Source organism: Chelmon rostratus, chromosome 1 (genome assembly GCF_017976325.1).
Source record: "Chelmon rostratus isolate fCheRos1 chromosome 1, fCheRos1.pri, whole genome shotgun sequence".
NCBI lineage: Eukaryota > Metazoa > Chordata > Actinopteri > Chaetodontiformes > Chaetodontidae > Chelmon > Chelmon rostratus.
In genome coordinates this window covers 15,019,719-15,039,680 of record NC_055658.1, presented here as the reverse complement: position 1 = coordinate 15,039,680, position 19,962 = coordinate 15,019,719, and the positions used below count along the sequence as shown (strand labels likewise).

General features: G+C 40.5%; 1 protein-coding gene across 1 annotated transcript; it reads right to left on the bottom strand.

Annotated features, from left to right (window-relative positions):
* Positions 1 to 548: 548 nt before the first annotated feature.
* Positions 549 to 19,532, bottom strand: tub (TUB bipartite transcription factor). Its single transcript, XM_041941076.1, has 12 exons — positions 19,495 to 19,532; positions 13,750 to 13,801; positions 11,034 to 11,196; positions 9,794 to 9,931; positions 7,790 to 7,945; positions 6,828 to 6,949; positions 5,752 to 5,943; positions 5,477 to 5,589; positions 2,790 to 2,904; positions 2,065 to 2,163; positions 1,768 to 1,939; positions 549 to 682 (listed from the first exon to the last, which is right to left on the bottom strand). Exons 1-12 carry the CDS (start codon positions 19,530 to 19,532, stop codon positions 549 to 551), a joined length of 1,494 nt encoding a protein of 497 aa, XP_041797010.1.
* Between the last annotated feature and the right edge of the window lie 430 nt (positions 19,533 to 19,962).

The following is a 19,962-nucleotide window of genomic DNA, read 5'->3' as shown; positions in this document are numbered from 1 at the left end:
TACATAAATAACAAAATAAATATATTGTGACGTGCATGTTTTTTTTTTTAATTCAGTAACAACATAAGCAGTAGTCATGCTCGAGGAGGAGTGCGACATTGTGTTTTTTGTGTGGCAGATTACATAAATTCCAGTCGACTTTCAAAACTTACAAATGTGGAATTGTTAGTTATAATTTACAGATAAAGAAATGTAAAATTTCTCTACTACTACATAAAGGAACAGTGTTTGTGTTTATAATGCCGGTACAGTACAAAATGACTATAGTTATCAAAACAAACAAACTGGATTTTGAAAGTGGATTACTCTTTGTGCTTGTTTTCTTCCACTGACCATGACTTTCCCGAGCCCCCCACCCCCCACCCCATTGCCCACCCCCGACAAACACACGTACACACAAAACTTGAAGCCTGTGAAGCATTCTGGGATATGCAGGACTTCCAAGGTACTGGGTGATTTGGAGATCTCAAACCAGTCCCAGGGACACATTAACAGCCCTTGTTGAGCGGACAGATGGATCAGTTCTCCACTGAACTTCAGGCTGGGATCTATTCACAGGCTAACTTGCTGTCAAAGCTGGAAAGCGCAATGGCGAAGGCTTGCAGGGCACACATTGGGTAGTTATAGTCCATGGTGAAGACATCTTCTGCTACACGGCCAAACTGCATCACAATGTAATCAGCTGCAGAGGATAAGAAACAGGAAACACATTTTGGACACGGTGCTTGAAACAACACTGTTGACATTAATTAATGAATTAGGCCCTATTTCAAATATTAAAAAATAATATGGTATTACACAACAAATAATTCATCCATAATGAATAGCTACAGGCAGATTTTAGGGCTTGAAAAAAAGAAAAAGTTGTTAATGTGCAGCTTTGCCCATCTTCCCAAATTAAACTGTGTCACAAAACTCTTTTTTAAGCATACAGTATTTTATTTTCCTCGCCTTTAGGGTAATTCTTCCATTTTCAAACCTGAGCCCTACTTGAACATGTTTTGAGGTCTAACAACCATTTACACCTCGTATTAAAATGAGATCTGTATTCAGATAAGTTATTCAGATAATGTAACCTTGCCTTTGCGTTTACAACTGGTATTTTTACGTTCTCATTATCCTCACTGAGCTCAGATCTCTGCCCTCCAAAGAAAAATCTGTCTCTCGAGTATATTAAAGTGGTGGTAAATCAGGCCCACACTCCCTTAAAAACTTAGTTAGGGGAAACACAGATGAGTGCAACACACACCGTCTAAATGACCTTGTTGTCAAAAAGATGCTTTTTGTTTAACCAGAAACAGTTTAACCAGAAACAGCTGTCCCATCGCTCCAGCCACCAGACTCCTTTGACAAAAACAGTAATTTTACCCTGGAGAACACGGGAGTTGCTGGTCTACCGCCACCTCAATTGGGTAGTTTTTTGGTGTGACTTTTTTAAAACATGTTAGCTTGGAACTAAAAAATGATTCGCTTTTAAAAAAATAATAATAATAAAAAGCTAAATTGTCATCAGAAGATAGCCGATGGGTTCTGAGACGGCATTTCACCCAATGAGTTCTGCTTCTTCTGCTCTCCACAGTGACTGTATACCATCATCAACCACAGCCAGCTCAAATGTGATTGATCAATATTGCTCGGACTACAAATAGACTACAAACAGAATCCAGAATGCCTGAGACTCCAAAAACCTGCCCCTTGCCTACAGATTCTGCATTCATACGCAGATGCAGTATCTGTTTACAGAGATTAGAAGGTGTGGAAACTCACGGTCATTGTCATGGATGATTTGGAAATTCTTGACGGAGGCCTGAGTGACTCTGCCGTGGAAGTTGAGCACATAGGATTGTGTGTCATCGTTCCACACGGGCGTCTTGTTGTGAAGTTCAATCACGCTCTCTGTGTTCTTGTTCTGCCACCTGGCCAGCAGTGACTCATGGTCCTGTGGTGAAGAGGAACAGAATTTGGCTGAGGATTTCATAGACATCAGATCAATTATATAAGAATTAGAAGAGGTTGAATTGGTCAGCACAGATGTGGTTATTGAGCAAATTAGATTATACGTGCATTTCGTGGGCGAATAGACACTCTCTCGTGGTCCATGTTCATTCCAGGAATGATGACACTCATTTTGCGAGGTCCTTTGAATCCTAAGACATTGGTTTCCTAGGTTGAAGAGATAAACTGTACTGTAAACATATTCACCCAACATATCTTTCATAACTTATGGCCGTATATTATTGTACTAAATATAATTGTGTCAAAACTGATTAAAATTGCATTACATCAACATAACAGAAAAACAGAAAAACATTTTCTACAAACAATGCATGTTCTTTGTTGAACTACTGTAATTAAGCAAACGTCATGTTAATGCAGACTATTGAAAGCAATCTCTGTCTGCATGAAAGTTAAGGCCCTTCTCCTTTATATATATTGCACTGGATTTATACGATTATAGATGATAACTTGATTTCAACCTGATTATGGCAGTGCTCTGACTCCTCAGTTTGTTGCATGGATGTCTTTATCTGATTATCTGAGTTGGCCTCTCTAAATGGAGCTGGGCATTTCAAAGGCCGGCAGACGCATTAACCTGCATGTAGTATTTTCAAAGCAAATAAAATTACTTAAACAGTGGGTCATCTGCTTATTCCTTCGGACCTTTAAGATTAAATCTAATCCTAAATGACAATGTATCTTATTGCCAACTCATTGCTTAACATCTGTCTTCAAAGATACGAAAAAAACTAAGGACAATTTGGGGTTAAGGAGCATTTTGACCAACTCACATAGCAAATGGCTGCTAGCTCTTGGCGCAGGTTGCTAGCTTCGAGGCTGGTGGTGCTCTTCATAGGGTTCAGACCGCTGTCGTATACAGTGAACTTGGTTCCCATGAGGTTAGACCTGCAAAGAAAACAAAGCAGAATGAAATGGTCTGATGTTGTGTGTGAGTGTCTCTGTTGGCATGTGAAGAGCATTGGCCAGTGTGTCTCTGCATAACGAATGTGCAACCAGATTGTGTAATATGACAGTCATGAATGCTTCATGTCTTGCTCCAGGTAGAAATGTCAAATGTTCCCAACGTGTGATTAACTGCGTGATTAAATGCCAGTTGACTGATTCCTCGGATAAACACTTTAATTGATGTGATGGAAAAAAACCTCTTATTTCACATAAGTTCGATATTTGCAAAGCAACCAAGCATGTGCAGCATGTTGCATGCTCTTGTAGAGCGTTTCCTTTGAGTGCCACCCCACCCCTTTGTGCCACTCTGATTGTTGAACAGCAATGTTGTTGTTGCGCTCTGATGCAGTTGTAGGATTCTGACTCAGCAGGGACTGATGGCCTGGTTTCGCAGCATGAGGAGCAGATCCAGATCCGTGACAGTGAGTCACTGCATCACACAGGGAAACAAGTGGCCAGTGGCTGGTGCTTTGCCTGTTAGCCACGTCTTACCCAAGATGAAGATCATAACAGCTTGTTGATGACCATTACAATGTGCTTTGCTATGTAAAGTGTTGTGAAATTGCATTTATTCATCTTCTGCAAACAAAGGACATACTGATCCTGTAACCTTAAATGCATCACTTAAGTTGTCTAATACTGCCTCTAGTGGGGAATATGCTGCACTGTAGCTCTGCTATTCTATGTACTGTACTGTACAAATGCTGCATTAACAGCATTACTATGAAATGGCGCAGCATCCAGCTGCTGTATGTTCCCATACAACCATGTAAATAATTTGTATCATCTGTATATATAGTTTTATTAGTTGAGGATGGTTGTTTCCCCACACAGCGCACAGACATTTTTTTCTACAAGTCTTTACACTTCCTGATGATTCCTCACAGTGCTATGGGACAATATTTACTGATCATTTCTATATTGCACAGTAAATCTAATTAATAGTTAATAGAAATCTTCACACAAGTGAGTTATTCTCATATCATGACCCTTTGTACGTTTAAACCAGTAATATGGTTCGCAAAAAATGTGTTGTAGACATTAGAGAGTTAGCAAAGCTTCAAAAAGGATGAATCACCACTGGTGTAGGATCCACAGGATTGATGCAACTGAATATTCTGGGTTTTTCTTGGCTGGTATGAAATAAATGATGTATTTTGCTCTACATGTATTTCTCTGTACACTCATATGAGCTCCACATGTTGGTGTGCATCGTAGGTAAGTTGTATGGTTTTGCAACGTTTTTTTAAAGTCACAGCTTTAAACAGCTGAGTATGTGTATACCTCTGATGGGCCACACCTCATTTAGTCCTTGAGGGGCACTCTTGAGAAGCACTCGATGAAAGGTCACTGTTCATTTAAATTTAGATCTCCATCATTCAACTGAGATTGTGATTGCAAAGGTTGGAGCAGTGCATCGACCAATGGTCAGGCCAGCTCGGAAGATTAAAGGCTGCACACAGCCATATTTGATTAAGCTCCCCAGGAGTTTCCATGGAGCCAATAACCCAGCCTTGAAGATGTCTCTAGAGATTATTTCACTGTTCACTTCCTACCAATCTTATTGTGGCTTTGCTGGAGTTTACAGTTAATGTACATTTATGAGGAATGTATATACAAGACATTTAAATTGAGCAATGAATAACACAGGTCTGTGAATATTCATAGAAAGGTGCGGTTCAAGTATTCATAAATTAGCAGTTCTGCTTATCCTGATTTGTTCATGATTCATTCCTTAGCAGCTACAGTACAGACACACTAAGGTGAATTGATGTATGTGAAGTGTCACTCACAATGTCTTTTAGGGCTCAAAAGCATTTATAAATAAAGGAATGGGGCTGAACTCCAAATGTATTTCAATTATTTACATGTTGATATATATTAGAGTAAGTTTTAAAAAATAATATAAAATGTGTGGAATGTACGGAAAACTAAAATAGCAGTGACAGTAGAAGAGTTAGTAAAGCATCACTTAAAACCCTGATTTCAAAAAAGTGAATGAAAACAATGCAACCATTTGCAAACAAACTGTGTTTGCTAACAGCTGATTGACAAAGTGTTCCTGAGCCCATGCAGTAACACCCTTTACACAATCATGTGTTCACAAAGTGGTGAACCTCGCTCCATCCTCGCTTGTGAGCAACTGAGCCTTTCCAGGATGCTCCTTTCATAGCCAATCATGATATTATCACCTGTTACCATTCAACCTGTTTACCTGTGGAATGATCCAAACAGGTGTTTTTGGAGCATTCCACAACTTTCCCAGTCTTTTGTTGCTCCTGTCCCAACTTGTTTGAAACGTGTTGCTGCATCAAAATCAGAATCAGCAGATATTTACAAAAATCAATGACGCTGATGAGGTCAAACATTGAACATATTGTCTTTGTGCTATTTTCAATTGAGTAGATGTCAAAAAGGATTAGCAAATGATCACATTCTGTTTTATTTATGTTTTACACAGTGTCCCTACTTATTTTTCTGGGATTGTCTGGGGAAGGTATTGCGGACTTACCTCAGTTTACCGATGAAGCTCTCTCCACCTCGGGACAGATCAGTGGGATCAATGGAGATGAGGTAATTTGATGTTTTACTCTTTTTCCTCTTCCTGCCAGCTAACAGGAACACCTTGACAGGCCAAGCCAGAAACCAAAGAAGTAAAATCTGAGCTTCACCAGTACACTTAAAGACAATCAACTTATTTAGACACACACAGCTTGAAAATAAAAAAAAAAACAACTCTTTTGAATATTTTATGTCGTACACACGGTGCTCAGCTCAGCAACTCACCTTCTTGCCATCCTCTCTCTCCAGGTGCAGGTAGTAGGTGGGATACATGCCTCTGTCCATGCCCTTCTTATCTCTGGTGATTCTGCACTTCACTCTGACCCCCTGAGGTGCAGGTCGCAGAGAAAACTCCTCAAGGTCATCCACATCGATGGCAGGCTCATTGACTGGCGGAGTGGGTGCTGATGCGACCTCCTGGAGGTGAAAACAACCCACACAGGGCAAAACCCCTCGTGAGATGGTGGACTGGTGAGTGATGCATTAGTGTTGACTTTCATTAGAACAGAGTAATGAGTCTGAAGATCAAATCGCCCACCGGGACTCAGAATGAGCACACAGTGTCTAAAATAAGGACCTGGTAGAGAGACGGAAGGGAAAGAACAGAGTGGAACGATGCGCGAGGAGAAATGATGATTATCACGAGAACAATGCCAGAGCACACAGGCTGCAAAGAGGGTTACACACCTGAGATGGAGGAAAATTTAATCTGTGAACTCAAACATTGGATAATGCAGATTCAAGGTGCGCTGGACTCAAGCAATCAGAGTATGTAAAACAACAGCTGCTGAAGACTGATGAAAACTGCACATATCATTCAGCTTAATACCACGTTTGACTACATAAATCGCACATGAATGCTTACTGTAGCCCACCTGGGCAGGGCTCTCTGCCTCAGGTGTGTATCTTCTAAGCAAACAACAGTTTTTTCCTTTCTAACTCCTCGAGGCACATAAGGTGTCTGTGTGAGCTCACTGTTCCGCCACCTGCAAACAACATCACCCGCACTGTAACATTCACAGCACAATGACTTTGAGATGACATCTGTGTGAATAAACGGCAGGCCAGAAATAGCAAAGGCCCCAAATAATACCAGTATGTTTATATGTTTAAAGAAGAAAAAGAAAAGCCAGCTGACAACTGTGCTTTATTTGTAGGGTCTGTAACTGTATTTTCAGCCATGAAACCTAAATAGAGTTTTAAACAGAGTCCAGCTGAGTGAAAAAAGGCACCGGGTGCTGGGCAGAATAAAGAGACATCATGCAAAGAGTGCTAATGTGTACTGTGAACTTCATTTTCACCTTGCATGACTTCTTGCTTGTGGCAGAGCCTGGTCTGGTATTGCTGTTGAGCTGTGAGGAACTGGAGCTAATTTCATCTTCGTCGTCCTCCTCTTCATCGAAATTCATACTGCTGGATATACCTTCACAGACAAAAAAAAGAAAAGAGGCGTCACTGATTTTTCCCTGCTGTTTACGAAATTCTGCAATAAATAATTTGCTCTTAGAGGTGGCGCGAAACTTAAAAAAACATTTTCCCAGTTGAAGGATTAAATTGAATAACTTGCTCACATGTTTCCTTTAAATGATAAATTAAATCAGGTGTCAAAACTTAGATACTTACTAAAAGCAATATGATGACTTGAAAGAGTAAACTATGCCATCATAGTAATAATAATTTGAACATAAAAAAATGTCCCCACCCTTCTTCACGTTTAAGCCCCAAACCAAATAATTCACATCTTTCTTTCTGTACCTAGTTTTTCAAAAACAAAACAAAAAAAGCTGTTACTGTGCCTGAAATCACTCTTTATTTTCTACCCAGTGCACTAAATCTACCCTCCACCATTGGAAAAGTAATTAGTTACATTTCTAGTTATCCCTAAAAGTAGTGGAATTACAGTTACACTTTGTAACTTGTACTCCCAACACTGTTTATAAATGCCTAAAATCTCAATCTACTGCTCACTGCAGGGTAAACATCCAGTGTTTATTATGTACAGAATAATGAATGACAGCACTTGTGATCCATGTTTACAGTGACAAAAATTACGGAGGCATCAAAATATGTCAGCATCATACATTATATCATTCAGAATGACATCATTCAGACACTTGGCCTTAACATTTCTATTTGCAGCTCCAAGTTCTAACATGATTCAGTGTGTTTCACGCTCCTACCATCACGCCACAGCAGTGGAGCAGAATGCCGTGGGTGTGAATATGGACTCGTCGCCGTGCTGTTGCAGATGCAGTGACAGTACCTTTCTTGAGCATGGTGACGCGCAGGTCCTGTTTACTCTGGGACTGAGTGCAGCTCATGACGGGCTCTGCCTCGCTCTCCTCCGACGTGTTGTGACCCACTGTCAGGATCTGGATCTGACCATCGTCCTGCTGGGCAGCCAGGCCATCGATCGCTGCTGAGCCACAATCCCACAAGGACACACTCCATCAGAACATGGCTGCAGTAATAATCACCATCTCATGTTAACATACAGTAAATGAGTTGTCGCCGTAAACATATAACAACAAAGCAGGTGTGAAGTCCACACTTGCTGCAGTAATTTCCATTTCCCTGCTTTGATGAATGTGTGCTGTTCTTACATTTAAAGTAATTGTTTTGTGGACTGTTTTTACTGTTCAATTAGGAAGAACATTGTGGCCCTGATGCTCCAGGCATTCAAGCACAATAGACTACAGTTTAAAAATAACTGACAAGTTTTTCTCTACTTGTCATTTGTTTCTCCTCATACGGTGCAAGTGTAAAAAAAACCCCCAGACACTGCAAATTTAAATGGAGCATTTGTTTCTTCACTTGTTGAAATACCAGATTTAGTGCTGCGCATGATGATTTTTTTATTTTTTTATTTGGTGAGTATAACAATTGTTAGCCACTCAAATTAGCTGGTCCCTTGTCCTTTTATTCTTTTCCCTCAGTGGTGTGCTTGTAGAAATCCAGTGTCCTGAAACAACATGTGGTCTTCATTTGGATTTGTTTCCATGTCTTCATTGGTGAAATTCAATATAACATACAGACTTAGCCACAGGTGCATGAAGACATTGTAAGTTTTTTTGGTTTTTTTTACATATTTCTGATTGATATTGACAGATTGTCAGCAGGATCAATGTAGGATCAATTTGTATGTGCACACACAGCTTGTGTATTTCATTCCATGATTGAATGCTGGAAGCTTTGCTAAGAAGAGGTGTGCTTTGTTTATATGTGGGTTTTGTTCTGACTCCAAATGAATAGTATTTACTGGATTTTTAATGTCACGTGTAGACATTTTATTTATTTATGGAGCAGCTTGAATGGCAACATCAACAACCTGCAGTATATTTATCCATTCTATTAATGACTGCATTGCAGCTTCGTAAAATAGCTCTCCTGAAGCTGTGCGATTGAGACAGTCAGAGAGTGAGACAGAGAGGGAGTGAGACAGGTCCATCAGTGGTGAGTTTGACGTTACTGGCCTGATTAATCATTTACCCCAATGGAATCTCATTAGCTTTTTTCCTTCTTTTTTTCTGGGACAAAGTTGCTCCAAAGATGAGCTTCTGCTGTGTATCAGCTCCTTATTGTTCTGTAATGATTTTTATGTCTTTAAATCTTAATGGCAAATATTTCGTCTATTACACTGCATAGTGTTTAGGCTGCAGTAACATACTGTGACTGGGGAGAAAGCATTGGAGCAAAGGGGAACAATCAAAGCACTCAGTATTTCCTCAGCTTCCATCTCAAGACTAATTTATGTCTCTACTTGTGGCGCGTCAGAGGGCTGACAGCGCTCACACTGTCATACATCATCGCAGGCAGTTCAGCTGTGACAAGCATGGCACCACAGCGGTGGCTAAGAGGGCAGCTTCACTGGCTGTGTTTGTTGCCAGATGTGGCTTGAAAAACCAGCAGTCGCGCCATTATGTGAGGATTGTAAAGAGGGCCTGAATAGACAGTCGCAGCTGCTGGATAATCAGTGCTTAGCCTCTTCTCTTTCATGCCGTGGACTGCTTCTTATGACTTAAATCTGCCTTTTGTGGTGTTAAAACATGAATATGTACGAATCAAGAACAACATTTCTAAAAACAATATCCTGATTTTGCAATTTTGTGTGAACACTGTTCATATCTCTTGTCTGTTTTGTCTTTTGCATTGTTTTTCTGACCACCTCCTCCCTCATTCAATCAATCTTTCTTGCAGCGTGTCCATTCACCTCAGTTCTGTCTATTCTTCACTGTCTGCCCATTTGTCTTAATACTGGCACGCTGACCTTTGTGCTTCCCCTTCCTCTCCTTCTTGTCGCTGCCCGTCTGTGGGGTGGAGCTGGCCGATGCTTTGCCCTTTTTGGCCGAGCGAGGCGGCTGTGTGTCCGCTATCACCTTCACCTCCTCCTGTTCAGCTTCTTGCACTGAACACAGGAATGGAGAGGACCAGAGGCACATGCAGGGTGAGCAGGGCAAATGGGCAGAAAGGAAAAGAAACATGATGTTTAGCAGAAACGTTAAACTTAAGTATATAACAGTTAATACAGAGCAGTGCTTTTCTTCTGACAGAACAAGAAAATTTAGTTTAGTTAGTTTTATTTAACTCTGGCACGAAATAGTAGTATTAAAATATAAATGAATAAATGCCAAACATTGTCACATCATTCAAAAAGGCAATAGTTGCACTGATTTCGAGCCTACATTTGAAAAAAACTGTGCAACTGTGAACTGAAATGGGAACTGCTGAATAAAATCTTTCTGTATAAAAGTCAATTAAATCTTACAGTATCTATTAAGATTTTAAGATGTTGTAATAGATTTCAGGTGTAGCTTTTAAAGAAATATACTAAAAAAATGTATAACAACATACAATAATATACATTTTTATTTAAAATAGTTCAGATTCACTAAAAGTAAAACAACAACAACAACAACAACAAAAAGACATCCACTTCCTGCTTGTGAACAAGCATGATAAGGTCATAAGGGGTGATGAGGTTATTATTACCCTTCTTTCCATAAAAAAATATTAGCCTAGTGTAGAGAAGCATTTTGCCAATAGATTTTCTTTGCTCTCTGAATGAAATGCGACAGTTTGTGGTCCTCAGAGCTGGGGATTAGATGGCTGCTCTGGTCTCTGTTTATAGATAAGCAGACCTCATCAATCCCAAGCCTAAAACCACTCTGCTCTCGAGTGGGTAGATTTACAGCACAATGTAAGCGTCTGCAATAGATTGTACAGTATGTTGTTCTACAGGGGCTCTAATTTAAAATGGTAATATCAACAGCACTCTGTTTTTTATAGTTTGTTTCATGTTACCAGTTGGTATACAGCTCTACTTGGGAAAAGAAAGCTGCGTAAGAATAAAATCTCTTTCAGAACACGAACAAATACTCCCTGCAAATAAGACAGATTCATCAAACAAGCAGTCTGGCATCTTTATTTGTTCAATCCAGTGTTTCCTAAATGCTCTGTTTGAGCATTCTGAATCAGCAGAGCTGCAGAGGAGCGCCGGTCTTACTTACCATGGTAGATGGTGCTGCTGTTGCTGCTGAGGTAGGATTCCACCAGCGGAGCCTGTTCCTCGCTCTGTTTGGTCCGACGAGTGCGAGATCTCCCATCCACGTTAGACTGGACCATCAGAGGCTCCTGCCTCTTCTTCTTCTGCTTCTGTTCAAGGAGCGCTCGCTGTTGTGGAGGTTTCATGCACATGCATGCATGCACAAAAATGCCCAGACAGAAAGAAAGACAATGAAGGCATGGTTTCAGCCATTATTATATATAATTCTATGATAAAGTTCAATTTAATTCAAAACCTTTGTTTAAGCCTTGAAAATCACTGAGGTTTCCTTCATTTGCAATGGTGTTGTGATACAGACAAATATGCAGTTTTAAAAAAATTAAAGAAAATAAATTTAAAAGAGGACAATACTCAGTGAAGACAATGGCACACTGAGGTGAAGAGGTTTGAGATCACTGTCTTGAACTGTCCAGGTGTAGTGAGTGTCGATCATTACAATGTGTTGCTGATAATTCATGTGTTTGGTGCACAAAAGCTAAAAGCGGATTTTCCAAGTTCAGAATAAACCCGTGCAACTTGACAAGACAGTTTGGTTGGGCCCTGTGATCCAGTTCAGCATAGATGTTAAATAGGGTGGCGAATGTCCAATAAGGGATTTATGGATGAAAAGATACAAGTGTTTATCACGGCTCTGCGCCAGAGAGGACCAAGCAGCTTTATTATACAGAATACAATGGTGAGTGTCGTCTGCAGTAATGAATCTGAGGGCAGAATGATAAACTGAGTCTGAGTGGAAGCAGCAGCATGTCTGTAGATCACCATAATCGAGGAAGAAAGACTGCCTCAACTCTACTCTTCCTACAAGAGAAAACAAGAATATAGGGCACTGAAGTAAGCACCAATTACCACATTTAACAACAACCTCTGTATGTGTGTGGCCACATTCACCAAACACGTGATAATCCACATTTTCCTCCCTGAGTGACTATGTAACAATTTAGCTGTTAATTGCCTCAACTATGTTCAGTAAACCATGACAACATCTTCAAGAGGCAAAGCTTTATCCTCCTCTTCTTGTGAGTTAGGAGGCAACACAGATTTTCTTGGGAGATATCGCCCTACTGTAGGCAGAGCGTTGCGAGTGGCGATAACACAGTCTCAGATAAATCTGTTAAGCCAGGAGAAAACTCTGAAGATGTTTAAAGATGTGCTGCCTAAACTGCTCTGACCTGAGGCTGGATACAGCTATTCATCTGGACTAACTGTCAGCTACATGCAAGTCTTCAAACCGGAGCTCATCAAATATTGAAGGTTTCTATTAGTGGAAAATTCAGGCTGCAGAGCAGGAGCTCTAGTTTATCCCATGTAAAGCTCACATCTTTGCCTAGACGGCGATGGCCATAACAGTAGGTGCATTTACACAGTGGATTTGATGGTTAAGGCTTTGATGTGTGGGTCAGGAATCTACCATAAACTCTGGCGTAAAAGGTTTGAAAAGGACTGCTACAGGAAACCTTTTCTCCCTTTCACTAATAAGTTGCTTAATAATAAAAATAAAGAGAATATAAAAAAGTTTTTACATGACCCTGTGTGAGTCTCATTTTGAAGACATTAATTCAAACATTTCTTGACTTCATTGTTATCAATAAAGCTATCAATCAGTAATAATTTGTTTTAGGATGTTTACATGCCTAAAGCTATGCTTAGTGACTGAGCAGGTTAAGATTAATCCATGAAAAGCAGACCACCTGCAAAGCCTTCCCATTGATTGATTAGGAAACGACTGCTGGAGCATTTGATCTGACTACAGCCCAGAACATGGACGAACATGAAAAAGGCAGCCGGACATCAGAAACAGCAGTTTTCATTATGCAGAGCGAGGAGGTGAAAATGGCTGAATTGTGTTTGTGTACAGTGTTGCTGACAACAAACAGCGACGGCAGCCGCCACACAAAATCTTGCGCTCTGTAGCTCTAAATCATCACTTTGCAAGAGTAGATCTTCCAAATGTTTTTGGCATTAATTGCAAATACAATATAATTTTCAAAAAATAATCATGTGCACCCACGCGGAGACGTAAAGAACAAGAGACCTTAGCATGTGATCAACACAGGAGATGTGTGTCAGTCAGAGGATGAATCTGCTCATTTAAGATCATGCTGGAGTACAAATGCTGCTGATAATTTTCACCAAAACACTGGCATAATTATCTTTATTTTAATTCTTTATTGTAGTTTTACATTTTTTTTTCTAGTTTATTTGGTTGCTAAAACATGTTTAAGTCATTATTTACTACATGGAACACCTCTATTAACCTCTCTAAAACCTGTCACTGACCAAAATCATTGTAGTTTACAGACACATGGAAAGTAATAATGTAATATATATATACACAATATAGTAATGGCCTTAATCTCGGTTATCATAGTGTTTCATGATTTGAAACAGGCTTAACTTTGTAAGGCACTGCTTGAAAAACAAAAAGGCATTATTCAGGTTTTTGTACATGTTTTTACTGGACTTCAATCTGACAGGGCTTTATAAACACCCTTTCATTAGAACAACGCTCAGAGAGATAACAAGTCCAGGCCGGGCATTTGTGCTCCCATGATGGAGCAGCACAGGAAGTTTGTGCCATGATAAAACTGTCCTTTCCTGATTGATTCTGCCTGCATGTTACTCTGTTATCATATCTGCAGGAAGGACAGCACAGGACTTACCTGTCTGTCCAGTTTCTGCTGTCGGAGGTTGGTGCCCTCGTCATCTAAAGTGCTGCAAAGAAAAGAGCAGAGAAAAGGGGGACAGTGGTGTTAAAATGCTGAAAAGCGCTCCCCAGCTGCTGATGTTTCTAATATAACATCTTCCAAACTGCTGGACTTAATTCACTTGTCACTCTGAAATTGCAGCAGACGGTTGCACACTTACAGTACGTGACTGTATTTAAGCTGTATTTTAGTTGCCCAGAATAGATGTGGTAATGGAGCTTGACGTTGACTTCAGGAGACATTGCATTTGCTTCTGCTGGAAGACTTTTTGTTTTCACATTGGGACCTAAATTACCTTCGTGTTTGTGTTTATTGCTGCACACTCAAAATACATCGGATCATTACTCCCTGCATCACGAAACCAAAATCTGATCATTCATGGAAAACAAACCACAAAATATAGTTGTTTTCCATTAGTATATTAATTGTATAAAGGGTGTTTTCATAGCTTTATGCATCCTCATCTTGAACACAACTTACTATAATGTAGGACAACAGAAGGGTTCAAAATATAATAAGATTTTCTTGTCTTATATTTTGGGGTGAATAACAAAAAAGCGTCATCTCTAATGTATGCACTTGATACTTACTGTTGCTTATGCACTTAATGAATATAGGCAGCCACACTGTGAAGTTGACTAATTTACCTTATGTCCACATGATTGCATTCTGGTTAAATAATGCTATTAATAATGCTACTAATGAATTCATTAAACATGCTAAAAATATACAGGACATTATGGACAAGACACACAGTAGAGCATTACAACATGGCTTCAGATACCAGGTCCAACAATAAAAACACACCACTCAGTTCAATAATGAGTGTAACAGAGCTGCTGAGCTTACAGTGTCACAGCTTTTGGGTAAAGGTGTTTATATCATCCCATCAACAGGCGCTGAAGCTGTTTAATGAGAGCATGTGTACTCTGATAGATACAGGCTTTAAAAAAAACCTCGCCTCCAATAAAAAGGGCCAGGAGGGCTCTGCAAAGCTAACGTCTTCTCAAAGAACGCAACAGGAACATAATCACACGCATCACTTGAACACGATGCTGTAAGTGATGTCACATTGGTCAGAAAACATGTTGTGAAGCTGGCTCAGATCTTTAGCGAAAGAATAAGAACAGTCTGGTTTGCGTTGATGAGTTGAGCAGCCAAGATGTCCTGTTTTTTTGTTTTCTTTCCTTTATTCCTTTATTTCCTTGAGATTCCTAATTTGGTTATAGGATGCATCTTGGTTTTCCTAGCAACACAGAAAAATTCTGCAATTCTATATAGTCCATTATATTCTCTGTAAATTTACCTGCATTTGCACAGCTTTAAACAGCTGCAGCGGAGATTTGAAAAAGGTGACGAGAAGGCATTAACGAGCCAAGAGTGACAGTGGCTGAACGAGCGTGTGCAGATCTCCTCCACTGTGTCAACAGAGAGGAAAACGACATTGTTGCTGTTTTTCTTAACACTTGTGCCAGTGAACATATGGACAGCAGCGTCTGTCACAAGACAGGCAGCGACAGAGGATCTCGTGATGGTGACAGATTGGAAAGCCGTTTGAGGCACATTTATGATTTTGGTCTATATAAACAACACGGGCTTCTCTTGACTTTCTTCAAACAGAGAGTTGAATGTTCCAGACAGATGGAGTTTGTACTTGCTTCATTCACTAAGAGCAGCACCTGTGGTCAGCCTCACAAGGGAAAAAGGATCCTTCTGAAACCCCTCCTGCTGCATGATCCACCTCTCTGCTGTCCAAATGATCAGTATCTCCCAGTATCTGCGGCACACTAACGTCCTCTTGAAGCTTCACTGGAAGCTCTGTCGCTATGGGTGAATCCATCGTAACCACGGGCTGTGTCACCTGCACACTTCACCTTTAAAGACGGAGGATCTGATGAAAGAGACTTTGTGTGTCCAGCATCACCACAAACTAGATAGAGGGACTTCATTGTTAGCTCTGAGCCTGACTCATGAGAGTGTTATCCTGTTGGTGTTGCAGAGGAATGCGACAGCTGTGACAGATGCTACCATCCATGTGTACACCACTGCCTGTTCCTTCAGCCTGCGTGGCCGGGCATCTCTGAGAAACCTCAACGGTTCCTAATTACAGGGCAATGAGATGTTTCCTCCGGAAGAGTTGGAGAGAATGAGCTACAGCAGAAGAGAGAAGGATCTGAGATGGAAGCTGTGTCTGCTGATGAGTGATAACTGACAGATTTATGTTGTTCTTCCAGCACGCTTAACTATGACTGAAATTTTTCACATGCAAACGTAAATGTGTTTCCTTCCACTTCTCATTCCTTCTGCATCTTCTTAATGAATGCACACGTCTCTTATTTTACATTCTCTCACCTTCTGAGTAATGCGTATGTTAAAAGCCGTGTTAAACTCTCAAAAATTACAAAACTTTCATGCCCACTGCCTGAAGATGTATAAACAATGTGACATCCAAATGATGAATGCCCACATAGGTGCGCGTATGCATTTACATAATCCATTCAGTTTATTATGCTGTGCTCAGTAGTAATTGCAGGGCCGATGGTCACATCACAAAAGCAGAATGCCTTTCCAATTTTGTATTTGACTTGCCGTCTTCTATCTTTCACTTGTCAATTTGTTATTTCTCAGCTTGATTAATGGCAACTGCGCTTTATCTGTTTTCATTTCCCATTAAGTCTTACTGGCGCATGATAAATAAAGCCAACAGGTTGTTTGTCAGCGTTGTTGACAGCACTTTTATACTTCTCATACCTCTGTCAAAAGCCTGAACAGTGACAATAGATAGTCAGTCCTGCAGCGACAGCATGTAAGATCAGTCAATGAATATTCAGGCTACCTGTATCACCGACTCCAGCTGGGCAACAAAGGCCCACACAGATGCAATACAAATTTATTTGCCTCCCACTCTCTGTCAGACATACAGACAAACAAAGCACTCCATGTTTCCAATCAGAGTAATCAAGTGTGTGAATAGGCATCAGACGGGAAGATAATGACACAAACAGAGCTGCTCCAGTGGAGGTCAAACAGCTCATTATTGTGGAGGGTCTCTGGTCACTCTTGTCCTGCAACGCGCCAAGCGTGAGGTTAATAAGAAGCTTTAGATCATTTTAAAGGAGCACAATGATTTACTTTAAAGCAGTGCAATCGAGAACTTGAGGTGGAAATGTTCTATGTAATGACCAGGTGTAACGCTTGCTTGCTTCCAAAATTTCCCAACTGAAACCTACTTAGAAAACCAGAGTAACACGCTGAAAAATGTTTTCAGAAGATCACAGAAACAAAGCAAAGGTGTGAAACAGATGAAAACATCAAATATGAAGAGGGAAGGTTCTGCACACTTAGGTCCCTGGCAAGTATTTACTTAGAAATCCAAGATTTTGGTTGCCTTTTAGTGTGCAGTTTTCTTCTTCTATTAAAACTGAGGATGTAATTTAACTTTAACTGCTGTTGAACTATTTGGTTGCTATTTGTTCTGATTATGTTTCAAGGCAAATGTTCTGATTCTTTGTACTGTGTGCTCAAATTTGTGTTACTATTTTAACAATTTTTCGACATTATGGAAGCAGACTCACTTTTTTAATTATATTTTAGTTGGGCTGTAACAGGAACACTATATTAACAGTGAACTATAAGTTTGAGACAGCACTGTTTACAAGCTGATGCTGTGCTGATATTGATCAGAATTGAATTAAAATGCGGGCTATTGTAAATAAAAAAAATGAATTTGTTCAGACTAGAAACTATTTAAAGTTTGATTTGAACACAAAATGATGTGTTTTTCATTTACTCAGTCAGACACAGGTATTTGACTGTTATCACTCACTGAGACTAAGAGAAGTTTCATTTGCATCACTTGGTTGATGATTCTGCAGCAGCATCAGGCAACGCCAGAGGACAATCCAATATGCACACGACAGCATATTTAATTTCATTTGCACGGTGGAATGCATGAAATTTGATTGCAAGACAATTCATCTGATGAGCGCTGCACAGACCCACACTGACCTGGTGGGTAAAGTAAATAATAAAGCGAATATCAACACAATGTGAGAAGACTAATAACGACCCAGGCTTTAAATGGCCTGTGCAGTACATTAGCCGACCTCAGGGAAGATTTTCTGAAAAAAGAATGTGAAATAACTGTTTCACCATTTCTTTTGTCAAGAGCTTACAATTGCTGCTTTGCTGGCTGGGTTCCCGTGTCGGAGAAGAACAGAAAAAAGCAGGAGATTTGCACAAGTTTTCCACTACTCAAATGCTAATCTGGAGAATTGGCTCCCCACAGAGAAGAGCTAGTGTACAACTGCTGTCTCTTTGTGGACGTCTGTGTTTGTGAGATATGTCGCCTTCATTTTGTCAGTTGCTGTGAATGCATGCACAGTATATGTCTAATGAGAAGAGAGAGCCACACGGTGCAGCTGTCTCCTCTAACTCTGCACTGAGGTCCATGCATTTTTCATGGCAGCTTCACGGGATGAGAAGAACTGCTCGTTGAGAAACCACCAATCTCTCTGCCCCCACCCTCTCACTGACACTCAAGACATCATTTTGGATACTCGTAGTGGTTAATGTCTTGTTTAATTCATTGTGTTGCCCACCATTCAAAATCAGGTTTTAGCACACCTTTGCAAAAGCAAAAAGTGAAGGGGTGAGAAGGCCAAAATGTAGAACGACCCAATAAATAGTGTTTGTTCTTCCCACCACTGCATCAGTCAGGGAATAATTTTGCTCGCTTAAAACTCAATTGAAGATTTCATAAATTTCTTGTGCATTAACCTTGTTATTTCCTGTAACACCTAGAGATTGAGTGCCCCTGCAGTTGTTTAAAATAAATTCTGCACAGATCGCTTTCTGCTCTCGTCCTGATGCAGTCTCATTCTGAAATTTGTGGACTGCCACTGTAACTTATAGCAACCGTGAGCCAATGGCATCAAAGTAAGCAGGGAACCATGGCAATGAGTATTCAATCAGGGGAAAGAGGCAGCAGCGTTAGGACTGCACTTGAAATGATGGAAGCAGATATAGACTTCACAGCAAGAGGTCATAAATGCTATCCAAAAAAATACATTGCTGCAAATGATAGGGCTTACATTCCCAGAATCATGCAATACAGAACATTTTTTCACACATGCACATAAAGCACACACATTCACACACAAAGGCAGGAACATCCTCAGAGATTCTTAAAATGAAAATGTGCACGAGATGACCCACATCCTTAATTCATAATGGCACTCCAGTGAAAGTACTACTTTGAATCCAGTAAAACAGCACTATTTCTGGATGAAATGATGCACAGTTTTACACATGAACAGTGTATTTGTATAAAGAAAAAGAATATTTTTCTGCCTGTGAACTACATTGAGACCTCATGCAGCTGAAATTCACTTTTGCATTATTTATTTTTTGTCTGTGGTACTCCTTTAACAACAGAGCCTCAGTCTAAAATATAAGCAACATTTTTCCACTAAACATGTGCATATTTGCAAAAATATTAAATATTACGCCATCAATGAAAAAAAAATCATCTTCCATCCAAGGTGTTTGCTTTTATTGTCCCAATTCAATGTTACCAGTTATCAGTCTGTCAGACACTCACATGACTGAACGCCCGCTCAGATACACAAACATGCACACACTGCTTCAAAAGATGAACACTGTGCCCTTTCCTGTGTTCCCAGGAATGTGGTACAGTACCTGTAGGGGATCCAGTCGGAGGAGAGCTTGGAGCTCATTCTGTATCAATCACTCTGACTGCTGCTGCCTAACTGTGAGGCTAACGGCCTGCAACAGCACCAGTGCAAGTGGCTACGGGGTCTGAGGACGGCGATCACAGCCAGAGAGCCTACATCGCCTGTTCATCCTCTGCACACAGCCCTATATCCCCAGCCCGCTCCTTCGTATGTCCTCTAGCTGTGGGGCAGCAGATGACTGACAATCCAGACAGCCGCACTCCTCATGCACACCGTGCACATGAAATAGCCGTTTTCTCCTCTCCCATGTGTACGCTTCCAGTCAATGCCTCTCCTCTTCTCCGCTCCTCTCCCATCCACCGCCTCTGCTCCTGCTCAGTGCTGGCTCCCTTCCCTCGCTCTCACTCAGCAGGCTCTATCTAAATCTCCCTCCGTTTCTTGCCCTTTAAATCCCCCCCTCCCCTCACCTTCC